This window comes from Euprymna scolopes, chromosome 31 (genome assembly GCF_053919585.1).
Source record: "Euprymna scolopes isolate OS-2025 chromosome 31, ASM5391958v1, whole genome shotgun sequence".
NCBI lineage: Eukaryota > Metazoa > Mollusca > Cephalopoda > Sepiida > Sepiolidae > Euprymna > Euprymna scolopes.
In genome coordinates this window covers 50,647,213-50,665,157 of record NC_136512.1, presented here as the reverse complement: position 1 = coordinate 50,665,157, position 17,945 = coordinate 50,647,213, and the positions used below count along the sequence as shown (strand labels likewise).

Below are 17,945 nucleotides of genomic sequence, written 5' to 3'. Positions count from 1 at the left end.
TCTGGATCTTGATAAGTGGTGATTCCTTTGTAAAAAAGAAAAAAAAAAAAAACTCTGTTTGACTGATTTACAACATCACACTGTCACTCAAAACGAACTCTCTTATATCTGGGAAAAACCGAACCAGAGAAAATCGCTTATATTCAGAGTTCTCTTATATCGTGGTCTCTTATATCCGGGTCTAATTTATGTACATTAATATTAGCATACTAATTATATACAAGTTTTAATTTGGGACCATGGAAAATCTCTCTTATATCTGGATTTCTCTTATATGCGGGTATCTTATATCGGTGGGTATTTTTTTTTTTTTATTAATTTTTAAAAATAAATCAATCCCACGATACGACAAACCTATATTTAAAACAGAAATGATGCACTTTCCAGTAAAGAAACATACACAAAAAAGGCGTATCTTACTTTTAAGGCAGCTTAACCTAGTTTGTTGGTTGCAATTCTGGGCTTCCATACCTTAAATAAACAGACGCTAACCGTCCGTGGCGATTGACATTGGTCGGAGTCATTTGTTTGTCTTTCATCGTGGATGCCGTGGAATTTCATCGTTTTGTGGTAAGCTGAAAACTTATCTCTTTTATTAATTTGACTAAGGTAAATGAGTTGCGTGAAAAATAGAATTATTGTGACGATAGATTTTACATCGATTTCTATGTTTAGTTAGCTTTGTTGTTTTTTTTTTTTGTTTTTGTTTTTTTTATAGGCGCAAGGCGAAGGCGCATTGTTTCAATATAGTTTGGAGGGATTTTCTGTGATTTTTCATATTTGTTTGCAATTTTTTAATAATTAAATAAAACTTTTAAGAAAATTTTAATGAGGTGCTCGTGCTCGCCATCAAAATTTTTATTTTAAATTTGTTTCTTTTCAATATCACATGTTTGTTTGTATTTTTTTACTTCTTTTTTTCATTTTATTTTTGCACCATTTATTTCATCGAAATGATTTAGTATATCATGTTTTAAAAAAATTAAACAAGGACATTTCATCTCGGACATACTTGCGAATTCGACCCCAAGAGAACAACGAATTCTAAATAACACCGGTTTCTTTTTCGGAAAAGAAAAAGATGTAAGATAAGGGAAATAACTCCTCATAAACATGGGGAATAACTCCTCATAAAAATAAAGTAGTTGTCTCCCTTGGAATGTTAAAAGCTCTAATTATAGATTTTAATATATTACAGAAAGTAGGTTTGAATTATCTGCTCTTTTAAGAATTAAAAAAAAAAAATGAATTTGTGAGGGGGAGTTCACTGCTAGTGTGTGACCAGTGGCTGCACATACAGACAAACCCGTGACTCTGATTTTAAAAGCAATGGTCGAAGCGGTGTGACTATTTAAAGTAGTCAACATCTTTGCCAGTCGAGAAAGGAGCAGCATTGTATGATCTAATAACAGGAAGGGAGTTGGAAGCCAGACAGCTAGTATCGGTTATTCTGGTGGCAAGGTTCATATTATTGTCAGTTGCTAGTGCAATTTGAGAGTAGTGTTGTTTTTTTTGTTTTTGTTTTTTTCTTTTCTTTTACCTACTATAAGAAGTTATTTTGGCTTATTATGACGATGGTACGATAGCATGATTGAAAAAAAAAGAAGTTACGAGACTTCAAGAGGTGGATGACATATCTTAGAGTGCATGCATTAGTATTCTACCTGGAGATGAATGACAATGGACGTCTGGTTGAAAGAGGCATTCGCTAATGATGCATTCACAACATAAAGTTGACTGTGATGACGTGGGATGGCTAGCAGATTTTTCAGATAGGCTCAAGGAAGTTGAACTGGAAAGACTCCCCAACCAGCCTTTCCTTACAAGACTCTCTGATATCATTTCCACTAGATGCAAATTGGTACTAGAATGATCATGGGGAATGTCATAACCAGAGCAAGGATGCTGACAACAACTGGAGATCAAAGACAACATTGCAATCACGTGTTTGCCTTGTAGTAAAGCCAGTTTCTACCAAGTGCAACCCCAGCATCGGTGTAATCTGCTCCATGTGCTATGGCGAACATCACATTGTCAGAGATTGCCAAAAGCATGAGACATATTCTACCAATGCAGCATGGATTGACAGTGAGACTATTCAAGAAATGAGCCAGGAAATAACACATCAGCACTAGCCTTCTATTCTGCCAGAATATAAATGCAGCACTCCTGGAGATTATCGTCTAAATTGACAGGAGGTGGTGTTCAGCATGGATTCACACAGGTTGCTTAAGGACAATGGTGGATCCTACTTTCTTCCAGAATTGATGTCAATTCTGGAAGAAAGCAAAGAATAAGGTCAGGATGATTTGAGTTGTATCTTGTGTATCTTGCAGTGTCGGATTGGTTATCATATGCACAGACAAAAATGATGCTATTACAATTCATGTTCTAAATGACAAGTTATTGAGGTTTGATCTGATATGGGCATTGAGAAGTATTCTTGAGCTGACATGATCAATTCAGATCAGCAACAGGAATTTCGTAATAAGTATGGTCATCTTCATCAGTGAAGCAGACCACCGTTATCTTCAATGAAAAGAGATGAAAATTTATTGTAACATACAATTGGTTTTGTTGCATGTATGCTCCTAGCCAGTAATGGCAATTTTTTACTGGTTTGATAAAAAAATTGCAGCCTGGGTTGGGGTTGTCCACGGTATATTGTCGTAATGACACAGTGTGATTCACATTTGACTATAAAGTTCGAGTGAAAAGGTTTACATTCTGCCCCAATCATTAGGTTCTGAATGAAGTTCGTATCGTTGCGTTAGAGATTGTGTGTGGGTAAAGTAATAAAACTAAAATACTAAACCAAAATGTGAATGGCCTGTGTCTCTCCTACATTGTCTTCTCAACATATTCAAAAAATATGTGGCATTGAAAAAGATTCAGAGTCAGATAATTTATCTAAGAAAACAGAAGAGGAAGTGGAAACTCATGTCTCTGAATAAACCCTGATTTTGCAAAAGATCACTTGACAAAACCGACCATCATCTGAACGTCACCTTTATGATCATAAGATTAAGGGGGAATATTGTGACAGTAGAAAGAGATCATAAGTGGTCACAGTTGGTATATCCATGTTTGTAAGAGACCGTGTCTGTGCACAGAGGCAAACATGTGTTGCATTTCAGAAACGATGATTAAAAGTAACTTTAGTAGCCAATAAAACGATCATAATGAGGAATTACTGCATTCTGATTTGATGAGGAATTATGACATTGTGATTTGATGAGGAGAGTTGAAGCTGGAATTCTGAAGATTTGTGGTTTTCAATGAAAAGTAAAAGTAGATACTTTGTTGACATGTTTTTAACATATATGTTTTTATTTAATCTGATTCAAATATTGGTTTTAATATTTCCAGGTGATACTGAAATGTTTTCGAAATGGATTGCTTGCTGTCTAGACAATTCCACGCTTTTAAATGTTACTCACATGCACTCACCTTGACTAAATCACCCAATTCAAAAAGAAAATACTATTTGCCACAGACGGATTATCAAGAAAAATACAGGTCAAAAAGCTGTCGTTATCTTTCATCTACAGTTGGCGACTTTAATGAATTGATTTCACCCACAAATAAAGATCGTGTGATAAAAAATTTGCTCACAGTGAAACCTGGTCGAAGTCTTCCTCTGCACAAAGACTACAGAGAAGCAGCAACATTGATTCCAATATGCACAGTCAACAGAGAATTGTCCATTCTATACACATTGCGTTCACGTGAACTGAAGTATGGACGTGGAGAAATTAGGCAAGTTAAAAGTCATCTATTTTTGACATTATTGATATTTTTATGAGTCTATTTCTTTTAAATTATGCTTTAATACCAGTCCTAGGGCAGATACATAATAGTTAGACACATTTGGAATGATTGCAAGGGACGAGGCTTTCAAATATTTCAAACTAATTAAAAATATATTGCTTAGTAAAAAGTTTAGGGAAAAATACAGATTACCCAGGCTCATTCTCATCGCTCTTTTCTTCTTCCCCTCCTAGCCTCTTCATTTTCTTTCCTTCTCTCGTCAAAGTCCACGGTGCCATCATGTACTGCACCTCTCCACATCTTTCTGTCTCTGTCAAATTCTTCCCATAAGGACCAGTCGATATTTTTTAGAGCCAGGGTGAGTTTGAATTGATATTTGTAGCACATTTTGGGGGCTCCCCATGGCCTCATACCCTGGGCCAGTTCCCTGTACAGCATTTTCTTTGGGAGCTTGAATTATTCTGTGGACATGTCACACCCAGCAGAGGCAGTGGTGACTGATCGTAGCCTCTATGCTGGTCACTGAGGCCCATTCCAGGACTTCAACATTGGTGGTGCGGCTCTCAGAGGATTTTAAAAATCTGCCTTAGTTTGGTTTGCTGGAAGCGTTCCAGATTTTGTATATCGTTTCTTTACAGCATCACATACGTACAGGAGCATGGAGAGCACTACTGCCGGAAACACCATTATTTTGGTGGATATCCTTAGTGCGTAGTTGTTGAAAATGCGCCAGCTGAGTCGTCCAAAGGCAGAGTGGGCTGCTCTGATCCTGTTCTCCACGGCCTTCTTGCATGTGCGAGCAGATGTGAGGATGCTTCCTAAGTAGATGAACTGGTCCACTTTTTCTATTGGTTGGTCGTTTATTGTGGAGATAAAGTTTGGTAATATCAGTCCTGGTGGATGTTGGACGAGGATCTTGGTTTTGTCCGTGTTGACCTGCATCCCAATGCAGAGTTATATTTTCCAACCTTGCTCAACTTTGCACCAGAACAAAGACAAACTTGTGTGCAATGTGAGAACTGCAGTATGCTGACGATAATGCCACCCCAGGTCAGATGGCAGAGAACTTGCAGTCATTAGCAGATGCATATAAATCTGCCAATATATATCATAGATATGAACAAAAGATGAAAATTGTTTACGTTTAGCTTATTAAATTTACAAATATATGAATATCGAATATTATTGATCTTTTTTCCTTTCAAGGATTTAAAAATGTTTTATCTCTGATTTGAATGAAATTCAAACCATAACACAAAAGTGTCTTAGAATAATAATAATAATAATAATAATAATAATAATAATAATAATAACAATAACAATAATAATAATAATAATAATACACAAAAGTGTCTTATAATAATAATAATAATAATAATAATAATAATAATAATAACACAAAAGTGTCTTAAAACAAGGATTCAAATTAAACCAAAAAGAAAAAAAGCTTTCACCACAATCTACAAATGAGTTGATCAGTTTTAAGACAACAAAGTTTTGATATTTATTACTTTAATTAACGGTTGGAACGTATGGGACGCCATGTACTTTATATCACCAGTTTTATTCTTTTTTTTATCATCTAAATTTTTTTTTAACTTATAAATAAAATAGATATCTAACATGAGCATAGATGCCATTATATTAATGTAAAAATTCCTAATACAAAATTAAATTTTTCATTAAATTTTATTTCAAAAGAAAAATTGTTTTGATCTGGATATAGGGCTTTGTTTTCAACTGCATCCTCAGATAGAAAGAGACACCAACAGTTATATGATAGATTTCTCTGTCAGATAATATTGAGAGAAGTTTTTAAAAGATCCTTTTTATTGTTCAGATTTTAAATGTTTAAGTTGAATATAACAATATAAAATGGAATTACAGGTTGAGAGATGATAACCAGTTTGTAAGTATTCAGATAATGAAACTCGTATGATAGCAACAATTACGAGTGAATGAAATAAGTCAAGGAAGCTTGTGCCATTACTAACCAGCAGAATATTACTCTTGTTGAGCAAAGGAAGAGTCTACCGTGCATGTTTATGCAGCATGATAATGTCTGGAATTGTAAACTTGCCAGTGAAGGCTGAGGACATGAGTTGCATGGGAAGAAATGAAAGGAGAATGATATGATGGATTTACAATGTGAGTCTTTAAAAGAGTTTTAGATCTGATGACTTAAGAGAAAGATGAAATCTGGACAGTATGGACAGATGTTGTTTTGATTACATTAAAAGCACGGATAAAAGTTCTTGGGTTAATAGATGTTGAACAGTTGAGGTAGCAAGGCCAGTTGACAGGATGCTTAAAGAAAACATAGGAGGAAGTAATGATAATGGGCTTGAGAGAAATAGTGATAAATAAAGACTTGGCCAGAGATAGGCTGTTTTAGAAATTAATTTCTAAAAGCTGCCAAACAATACTAAGCATGTAAAAAGGTCATTGAATTAAATATAATGAAAATTATCTTAAAATTCTAATATGGTGTGTGTGTGTGTGTGTGCAAAAAAAATGTTTCATTTTTTTTTTTTGTTTTAGTTTTCCTGGTGGCATGAAGGATGATTCAGATAAAAGCCTTACAGAAACGGCTCTGCGGGAAACTCATGAAGAGATTGGCCTTTCAATAAATTCAATTGAAGTTTGGGGAAGTATGCTTCCACTTACTGATTCAGTAAGTATTAACTTTTGTATTCAGATTAGCTGAACCGTTTCATTTTCGTTTTATGATTAATGTCAAAGACTTAATAATTGAATACACAAACGCATCGACAAAATTAAAAGGAAAAGACTTTACCAGCAAATAAACATCTTCTGAACATGAATTCTTCAAATATACAAGATTGAAAAACATTACTAAAATATTTTTTTGTAGAAAAATGTCATATTTTTTATAAAAATGAAAAAATACTCACGATTGTCCACTGTATGAAAGTTATTCATTTTTACAAATGGTCACAAAAGTGAACTAAAAAGAATTTTTTTTTATAAAATATAACAAGATTTATTTATGTTTAGCAGCAATACATCAATTATGCATATATGTCAACTTTTGTATATGTGGATATGAGAGGCGGATATGTCCCTGTTTGTTCTGGTAAAAAAATATACACTAAAGATGTGGTGTCAAAAATGCACCACATCAGTGATCAGAGTAAAAAAGGAAAAAAAAACGGAGCTGAGGTTTTGTAGTGTAGCCGCATGAACGCTGGTAGTTTTTTTGTCAGCCAGAAACAACTTGTAATGCAAGATTTGTTTGTTATAAAAATATTATTTTATTATTTACTTTGTGTGCGTGCGTCGAAGCTGTAGACAGATAAGGTTCGTAGGATGAGCAGATTGAACAGCGAGCTCATTTAATGTTGCTTGCTGGCTGCTTTCTGTCTGCCTGCTTGCCTTTATATATATATGACCTGTTCTCAAGCAGTTGTTCCAACCCAGGCAACTGTGGTGTTAATTACCTGACTTATTCACCGCTGGTAACACCAGTTTTGATAGCTTCACTCCCAATTGTTCAGTGCATTTGGCTACCAACTGTCGTGTGTGTGTGTGTGTGTGTGTGTGTGTGTGTGTGTGTGTGTGTGTGTGTGTGTGTGTGTGTGTTCGTGTTCAGTTTCAACACACGACACTTCTATATCACAAATTTCATATGAGTAACCACATGGTTAAATCGACCAATCATTGTCATTACATATCAGAAAAAGCAAACCTAAGTTTTTTTTTTTCTTTTTTTTTTTTTTTTTTTTTTTACTAAAATTAACAATCATAAATATTATTCAACAATGTTCTTCTAGGTTAGCGATGATTTGTTTGGAAAATGTCCGAATGAAGAAAGTCACTTTGTAGAGTTGACTACATTTGACTGAAATTGAATATTGAACAAGAAAAGAGTCACCAACTTCCATTAAAAAACATCAAACATTTCCACTAGTTTAGGGATCAACATAATTTGAAACACTGGAACAGTTGTGGGGTTGCTTTTGTCACAAACAGAATATTGTATCCTGGAAGTCCATCTCCTGTACTTTTGGCAAAAGAAAAGAACAGGAGAGAAGTTTTATCAACAAGAAAAGAACAGGAGAGAAGTTTTATCAACAAGAAAAGAACAGGAGAGAAGTTTTATCAACAAGAAAAGAACAGGAGAGAAGTTTTAACAACAAGAAAAGAACAGGAGAGAAGTTTTATCAACACAAAATCTACTTAGAAACTGATTTGTATTTGCCATCCAGTGCATGTGTTAATCATGTGTGTATTGCAATACTGCAACTTGACATAATGCAAGATATTGTGCGCACATACATTTTTCTTTTCTTTGTAAATAGATATAATCCTATATATATATATATATATATATATATATATATATATATATATATATGAGAAAGAGTATCAATAAGATAAGAAAAAGACAATATAAAAATATATACTAATGTAAAACCTTTTATACCATGGTATTTCGAAGCTTAATGTTTCTCATCAGAAGAGGAGAGAAGATGCTGGGTAACATAATAGGGATGCACCGTCTAGAGATAGCTACATTAGGATTGAAATAATTGAGCAGTGAGAGATAAAATATTGAGTCTGGGAGGGAATGGGAGAATAGAAGTGATCTCTATGTAATGTAGTAATCGCTAGACGTCACATCCCTATTATGTTACTGTTTTTCTCCTCTTCTGATGAGAAGCATTAGGCTTCGAAATACCATGGTATAAAGAGTTTTACTTATCCTACACTCCTAATTGATGTATCATCCTTATTGAATAAACGAATAAATCTATATACATTAGTATTGATTTTTATGTTGTCGTTTTCTGCTTTTATTGATATTCTATATAAGCTCCTCTTTGTTGAGCTTTGCATTATCCCGATAAAACTCCTCTTAAAAAATCGATCTTATTCTTATTTTAATTTCCCATACATATACCGTGTTTTTTTTGTTTTGTTTTTTTGAGGCAGTGGACTTTAAATTTACAATTCTATTTTTTTGGCAAATATCGATTATTTTCAGTACAGCTTAGTTTGGCAATTCACTATGAAGAGACTGGCATCCACAGCGTTTGCAAATTGCAAATGATACAATCAATTTACTGAGAGAAACATTTGATGAACGAATAATTTAATGAAATGGACATTGGACATGTCATGCAATTTAACCTTATTAGATTATTTTCATGGGAATATTTAAAGTCTCATGTTTACACTCATAAACAGACAAAATAGACCGCTTGGAAGACAACATTCAACACGTTATTGCCAAAATACAGTTAATTTAAAATACAAATATGCAAAATCTTGAAGAAAACACAATATACATGTGCGCAGATATGTGTGTATGTCTAGCAAGGTTTTACATGTGTATATAAAAAAGAAAAAATGAAAAAGATAGTAAATTAAAAAATAAACAAATGAATAAGTAAACAAAATAAAAGTTGATATATAAATGCACGCGCGGAGAACCGCTTGAAATATCACAATAAAATATTAAATATAAAAAAATAACATCGGTTTTTACGTTTCAAGGGAAATAATTTTGCTTAAAAACTTGTGTTAATTACCTCCCTTGCGTTGAATTGCTTAAATTGTCTTTTCCGTTTATATGAGAAGTTCAGTTATTGTTGTTTGTTTTGTTTTTTTAAACATACTTAAATTCTCAATATAGTTCGGTTTAATTATAAATCGCCTTTTCCTAAGTATAACCTCTCTCAAATTCGATAATGCAGGCTACATTTTCTTATTTGTTTATTTTACTATTTATTTTATTTTTCCAAATTCCTATCAACTGAAATAATGTTTGCTTGAAAATCTTTACCAGCAATGTTTGTTTTAAAGTACCTTCTTAGGAATTTACTGTTTTCCTCGGTTTAATTTCGCGAGGATAGTTCACTAGTTTTCATCATCCTCTCATCCAGTATACCTTCATCCTGTTTATATCATTCAATGTAGTTCAATCCTATTTATGATCATCACTTATATATATATATATATATATATATATATATGATGATTGCAACGTCTTGTCAGACTAGTGCCGCTCCCTCAGACACTGAAAGTTCATGAGCCCGAAAATGACATTTAGTCCTGCCGGTGAATTCACATGCTCAAGTAGACATAACACTGAAGACGGTCATTGGTATACATACATATATATACATGCATGCACACATACATATGTACACATATATACACATGTTGTATATTGGTTTATATTGGAGGAGATGATATATTAAAACGTGTCATGTGTTATCTAGTGGATGTAAGATATTGTTCTTTTAACAGACAAATAATAAACGTATAAATCGTATGTATGTTGTATAGTCAAGAGGACATGATATTGACGTGTAAACTGAATCATGTTGTATCAGACTTATCACACGGGATATTTTTACAGTTCATATGTAAGAAGAATAATATATGCTTCATACCTTTTTTCTTGAAGAGTTCTTTTGTATCTTCCCGCTGTTCCGTGACGAACCATGAAACGATCAGCACCATTTTTGAGACATCTGTTCTTATTTGTGAAACCATTAAAACAACTCTTTATATTTTTATAATATAAATTTATTACAGTTGTCTCAAATCGTTTTCACAGGATCTGCAGTGTGTCTACATTTCTATTCTTACCTAGCTGTCTGTCCACCCCTGTCTAGACGTCTGTCCGCTCTGGTGGTCAATCCTCAACTCTCTGAATCTCTCCAAAACTAACTACATCACGTGTTCTCTTACATCACATAATTACTTGTTTCAGACCAACCTAATCTACAACTAGTTATTTGTTTATTCAAAACCCCAAAATAATGTTTACATATATTTTCTATTTTCACATTCCTTTTGCGATTCACAAATCAATCATTTCTTCCGTAATTTAATTGTTTATTCTTCTAATCATAATAACTGATCCAGCGACCATCCGTCGCTCAAATCAATTAACAAGAATACAATAACAATAATGTTTTGACTCTTGACCCCGCTTGCCACAGTTAACAGATACTATGCTATGATCACAGCCTAAACGGTCATAACATTAAACACATACACATATACACATCACACACATACATATACACACAATACATAATACACACACATACATATACATACATACACACGTGCAAACATATACAAGACGGTCATTAGCATACATACATATCTATAAACATACGCTCATATATACCTATATACATACACAATGCATAATACACATACATACATATACATACCCACATACATACATACACATACATATACATACACATATACTTATGCATACATATATGTACACATATGCACATATATATATACATACACTTACCTACATATTCATACACATACACATATATGCATTCATACTCATGCACACATACATGTACATATGCACATACATACACACACATATGTGCATACATATACATAAACACATACAAATTGTATGTATAAATGTATATACACACAAACATATATACACACACATATACGTACATATACACATAGATATAAATACATATACACACACATGTACATATATAAATATACATACACATACATATATACATAGATACATATAATGATGGCAGATCAATTGTTACATGCATCCAGCATTTTAGGCCTACACACGTCACAGCTTTTTTATCGCCACAGGACTTCTTTTTTTTTTTCATAGATAAATGTCTGAGGGAGTATCTATACAAAGATGATGTTACAGAGTTTTAGCTTTGTACGGCAGCTAAATCTCTCTCTCGGTTCAAAATGTTGACATCCAGCAACAAGCAAGAGCAAGATAACCAGCAACAAGTCAAACTGCAGACCAGCTTAATGCGGGTACTGGTCTCCTGCCTTGTGTTTTTTTTTAAATCAGAGATTTGCTTCTCCTAGAGGAGTTGCCTTCACCACGGCTTACGGGAGCCCTCTCCACCCCATACACACATGAAAATAAACACATGCATACATACAGATGTATGCCAACATACATATGCATGTGCACACACATGCAAACATACACACGTAGAAGCACACATATATGCATATACATACACATGCATATACATACACATGCATATACATACACATGCATATACATACACATACATATACATACACATGCATATACATACACATGCATATACATACACATGAAGGAACATTCCAAAAGTCTTAAATACTCAATGATCAGGATGATGATGATGGTGATGGGCACGATTAAATGAGATGTACAAAAAAAAAAAGGCACGGATTTACATCTTGTTCTTATTTTTACAAAAAATACTTTTGCAGTAGAAAATGATGATGATGGGGACAATTTCACACATTATTTCACAAATAAAATCGACGACCAAATCAAACATAAACACAATCCAACTGTCATGTATTAAATTTAAGTATAAGCGTCTTAATATATATATATATGTATATGTGTGTAGGGTGTCCTAAAATGATCTTACACATTTGCAGGTAAAAAAAAAAATTACATAACAATAAAAAAATAATTTTTGTATTTTTTAATTAGGTAAAAATTCATTTATTTATGCATTTTTTTTTTTTTTAATTTTAGAATACTATTATAGAATTAGACTGATTTGATTTCTTTGCTTAGTGATATTGGTTGGCTCGCAAGATTGCCTGATCTAAACGCCTGCGATTTTTTCTTGTAGAGACATTTAAAGTATTCAGGTATTACCGTCGATGAATTAAAATGAGCTATTCATTCTGAAATTGCTGTTATTCCACTCAAACAAAACCAAGTTATTGAAAACTTTTATGGACATGTGTTAGCAATGATGGGAAACATTTGGTTGATTTAATATTTAAAACGGTGTGAAATAAAATGGCATTCTACGTATATTTAAAAAATAAAAAATAAAATTTTTTTATTTAATTATTATTAATTTTTTTTTTTTTTTTACCAAATGTGTCAGATCATTTTGGGATACTCTGTATTTATAAATTTGTTGAGGTTTTTTTGTGTATTGATATTCATATTAAAAACCCTTTTTTTTATTCATTAAAAAAATACAACGTTGTTATATATGGGTTGTGAATTTGCAAAAGATCTAGCTAATTTACATATTCTTTTAAACATTTATTTTAATTAATTCCCTATTAGTTTTTTTTGTTTTCTTATAGGATAATAAGCCTATTACGTATAATTATATTCATGCTGATATTCTACATGATTTATATTTGCATAAAAAGGTTATGATAAACACAAACCTCTTTCTATATAGATTTATGTATGCATATATATGTTTGTTTAAAACATTTTGCCTACTAAACTCCTCTGTCAGTTCTTGGTCTACAGACATGAAAATTAATATATAGGGCATTCGGACCCATGCAAAACTTTATATTTGGGTTTTAGTCAGGGGAAACTCGGTGCAAACGTGTGAAAATTAAAAAATTGAATTTGCCAGATGAAGGTCAAACGACGGCATTACAAATATGCATGTGTAACGTAATACCTATTGGTTCAGGTTTTATGTCATGTTTATTTTTTTAATTTTTTAACTTATGTTAATTTTTAGCCGTGTAGCAAACATATCTTCATAGCTCGGGCATCGTCAAAGGAAAAATTAGATTGTAAACTAAATGTTTTGGTTCGATTCTCAGTGGTGGTGCATGAGTCATATTTTTTTAAAACTTTTTAAATCATTAGAATATATTGGGTCCAATATAATATAATAAATACGAAATATGCATTAACTAGCGGGGGTACCCGGCATTGCCCGGGTGTTTGGAGGTGTGTGGGGGGGGTAAAGTAAAGAATAAGCAAAAAAATAACCCTGTTTAAAAATAAAAATAAAAACGATGTTAAACTTCTTAAAAAATCGGCAAAACAAAAAAAACAGCAAACAAACGTAAAACTTCTTTAAAAAAGAAAGTTTGGAAAAACAAGAACAAAAAAACACAGCGAAATAAAAATTGCATAAATAACCCTTCGATTCGGTTAACTCTGTGGTGCGTTTCACCCAGTAGAATTAAAATTCTATTCTAGTTTTTTTAAGCAACTATGAAGTAAAGAAAATCCAAACCAGTGTTCCTTCATAACTGTCTCTTGTGGACGATCCCGCAATGGTGTTAAGTGGTGGCGGGGGAAGGAGGAATTTATTAGAGAGAAAAGATTTTACCATTTCCATTGATCTTAACCGATTTTGGCAGTGAACTCTCAGCAGATAGAATATAGGAATCTACGATTATCGAGGAAGTGGATAGGTAATAAGCCTATAACACACCTCAGGTATTGTGCTGCAGTTTGTGCATATTACATTTGCATGAAATGTCTTGATTTTGAATCTTATTAAGGTTAAAATCAGAGGGGGGGAAATGAGTTCATTTTATATATATAGGAATGAAAATATCATATTTAAGTATATTTTACGACTGGGCAATGCCGGACGGCCTGCTAGTATGTATATGTATAACTGTGTATTATGAAAGTTGTGTGATCAAATCAGAGCTAACGTAATTCAAAAAAACTTATAAACGACCGACCTTTAAAGATAAAGAAAAAGAATTAAAAATTCGGCACTTAAAAAATTTTAAATAATCAAGACATTTTGATCGTTCACCACTTAAATCCAAATAATCATTTGATACTTGTTGATAGAATTGCTCCCCCATTTAATCTTTCGCTTGGTTTTATACATGTATAGCGAAAAAACTTGTATCCATACATCATTTTTCAGTAGTTGGTTTAGCAAAACCAATGGCATATTTCCTACAGGCTTACTTCCAAATTTTGGCATCTATTATCTAATTGTGATTCCTAATTGTTGACTTGCTCTTTACTTCTGATTTCCAGGTTTTCTGTTACTCTCTAATTGTCTGAATTGGTGCAATTTAATGTTCAAAAATTGCATTTCTCAGTCTTATTGGCTTGTTTAAAGTTTAAGATGATATAACTACAAAAAATTGACAAGCAATGAGAATAACTTTTAAATTTCAATGTAGACTAAGAAAATGGTTAGGAGATCACTCTTATGTTAATATCATACAGGAATTGTTGTCTGTGGGATTATGTTTCACCATAAATACTGTTTGTATTTCATTTTTCACACTACTCTTTATTTGTAACCTACTATACATTTTCAACTAAAATACAGATTGCTCCCTTCAATTTCCAGACATTCTGATTTCTATTCAGGCTGCTTTTTTCACATTCCAGTTTCATGTAATACAAAAATATAAGAATTTTGTAACACTAATATAATCACTTAATATTAATACTTAGATTAAATATTAATTTAATTTTGCATTTTTAACATCATACAATTGACATAATAATAAATATATCATTACCAGGCCAATCCAAATTAAGCTAATTCACATCTTTTGAACTTAAATTTTATTTGAGAATAGCAAATTATACATCAGATTCTATTTAACATTCTGAATAACAAAAAACTTAAGACTGTCTAAATTCGTTTCTTTCTTTAGTTCATTGGTTTCTTTTAATATTATACTTTGATTACAGACATTAACCAGGTGTTTCGATAAGCTTTTTATTTTGTTTTTAATATTTACTGATACTAATTTGCTTCATCATAACAACTTCGCTTCTGAATCAAATTTTACGTGTTTTTCTTCCTTTTCTTTTACTAAATTATAGAATCAGTCTTATAGTTCAAGTTTACAATTTCTTGATTTTATAGACTTTACCGATCTGGACCCTGCCAGTAGAACATGAAATGACAATTAAAATATTTCAGTTTTATCAGTATTTTCTTTTTTTTTTATTGATAAAGCAGGCGACCAAACTGATAACTCCTGTCATTGGCTTTTGTGGCGAAGTTGACACATCTGTTTTGAAATTTAATAAGAATGAGGTAAACATTATTTCTATTTTTTTATTATTTAAACAATATTTCTGTTTTGAAATTTAATAAGAATGAGGTAAACATTATTTCTAATTTTTTATTATTTAAACAATATTTCTACTTACCTGATGATGTCTGGGAGTCTTTTTTATTTCAGTTTATTTATTGATCAAGTTTTTTATTGTTTTAATTTTTGGGGAAAGATAATTCAATGAAGAAATAAATTAATTAAAAGATTTGCATTAAATTTAAAATGTTGAAATTTCATTTTTATAAATACTTTGAGTTATTTTTTTTTTAACTATGTTGTTCTTGGGGAGGAGAGAGGGTCATTAAATTATTAATTGAAGTAAATTATGAATTTATAACGAATTTAGCCATTTTGATTCAGTTAATAATTTGGTGTTTTAATCTCTAGTTATAAAGTTTGCTTCCAAAACTTTAAAAAATTTTAAAGCAAAAGTGACTTTCTATTTGACAGTTAAATAATTCAAATTCGTTTCAAATTTAACGAATCGCAAAGTAATGCATTCTTGTACTATTAACATAACATTAACATGGTTGGCTTGTTTATGAAGAAACCAAAAGGCATTCTGTTGGATATTTAGTGAAATCTATAGCATAAAAGTAGTGATACAAGGACAACCATAGAAGTTGGTTATTTGTCGGTGTGATGGGTTTGCATCACCTTGTGAATGGAAAAAAGTGTGAATTATGTGAGGAATGATGTCATCAATAAAGTCATAAAAAAAAAATCAAATGTGATTGAACAAATATAATGTAGAAAAGATGAATAATTGAACTGAGCTTATCTTTCGTCATGCAATGACAAAGAGAAAAGATAATATTAATTTATTACAATTAACGGCAACTGGATAAGTTCAAAATGCAAAAAAGTTCCAGAAAAAATAGTAATTCATAGAACTTTCTCATTGAAGTGGAATCACGAACCCTAACCCAACAAGATGATGAAAAAAGGCACAAGAGATGCCCTTATTTTCATTTTATGATATTGATTATTTTTCCTTTTATATGAATTAGACAATCACTTGGTTAATAGAGGAAAGTGGAATCTCAAGGTTTGCAGATGACATTGCCACATGGCCTATAATAGACTCCGCTAAAGCTTTTAAAATTCTAATGTTCTGTAAATGTGATATATTGATTCTGAATGCCTTTTTCTTTCCTCCCATTCATCTAGGTGTCTCTTGTCTTCACACGAAGTATAGCCCAGTTATGCCATCCTGACCTACAAGCTACTACTCAGTATCGTACTGGCTATACTCTACCAATCTACCTTGGTAAGCCTCAACGGATTTGGGGGTTGACAGCCCTCACCACATATCAGTTCCTCTCTCTATTTGCACCGGAACACCATAAATTTAGATTGAAGCACCAGCGCCCCTTGTCAGTGGCAAAAGTAAAATGAGTGAAGTTTGACTAGAAAATAAAATGCTGTGATTGCTTAAAACGGTCTTGTTTATTTTTATACAAACACTTTAATTTGAAATTTTAAAAAAAAAAAAAAAGTCTTGTTTTATTTGGAACAAGAGCATGCTATCCCTTGTGGATTAAATAAAAGGTTCCATTCGAAATTCCATGCAGATTCCCAAGTTCGACAAAATACATCTGAAGAAAGTTGGAGTTTACGTCAGCTGAAACATTATGCAAATAACACTCAAGGTGAGAACAGTAGTCCAAATAATTCAAATAAGAATAATCAATCCTAATCTCAAAAATTAAGAACCATAACATTGTTTCCTTGTCTTCATATTTATGCATCTATATTTTTTAAATATTCATTAGACACTTTTAGAGAGTACCAAATTGATATGTTGGTTTTTGTTGGGGTGTTTTTTGGAAGGGGGGGGGCGTCTGTGACAATACAGACAAAACTTACTTTTTGGAAGGGAGGGGCGTCTTTCTGTGACAATACAGACAAAACTGGTGCCAAAACGTATCAGATGTTTTGTATGTTATGCATCAGTTTGTTGAGGAAAAAACTCTTCTTTAGTTCTGTTGATTTTTATAGTTGGAACTAATTTGTATGCATAGACATAAAAATCAACTTTAAAAAAAATTGAATAAACCACTGATTTAAGCAGCTGAGGGAAGTCATTTTGTCAGTGTTGTCATGTCATGTGATGAGGAATTTGAACTGTCACTGTGACAGTTAATAGAGATTTCGATTTCCTTTTAATTTCTTTGTTTTACTAATGAGTTATCATTCAAGGTAAATAGTTACTTCAGGATAAGGGTTAATGAAGGGTTGTCAGTTAAAGGATGAAAAATATTATGAAAGGATTAACATTGACAGAGTGAATGGCGAAAATTTGATGACTTATGTAGATGGTTTGTGGCAAGTAT

At 32.2% G+C, this 17,945-nt stretch overlaps 1 protein-coding gene across 3 annotated transcripts; it reads left to right on the top strand.

Moving 5' to 3' along the window:
* Positions 1-384: 384 nt before the first annotated feature.
* LOC145255741 (mitochondrial coenzyme A diphosphatase NUDT8-like) lies at positions 385-17,049 on the top strand. Of its 3 annotated transcripts, none has more exons than XM_080114377.1 (5): positions 385-570; positions 3,370-3,759; positions 6,313-6,445; positions 15,507-15,587; positions 16,780-17,049. In XM_080114377.1, exons 2-5 carry the CDS (start codon positions 3,392-3,394, stop codon positions 17,005-17,007), a joined length of 810 nt encoding a protein of 269 aa, XP_079970503.1. In that variant the 5' UTR covers positions 385-570; positions 3,370-3,391; the 3' UTR covers positions 17,008-17,049. The 3 variants fall into 3 exon arrangements, with proteins under 3 accessions (XP_079970503.1, XP_079970504.1, XP_079970502.1); XM_080114378.1 differs by having other exon boundaries at positions 438-570; positions 15,510-15,587; XM_080114376.1 differs by having other exon boundaries at positions 438-570; positions 6,313-6,449; positions 15,505-15,587.
* The last annotated feature ends 896 nt before the right edge of the window (positions 17,050-17,945 follow it).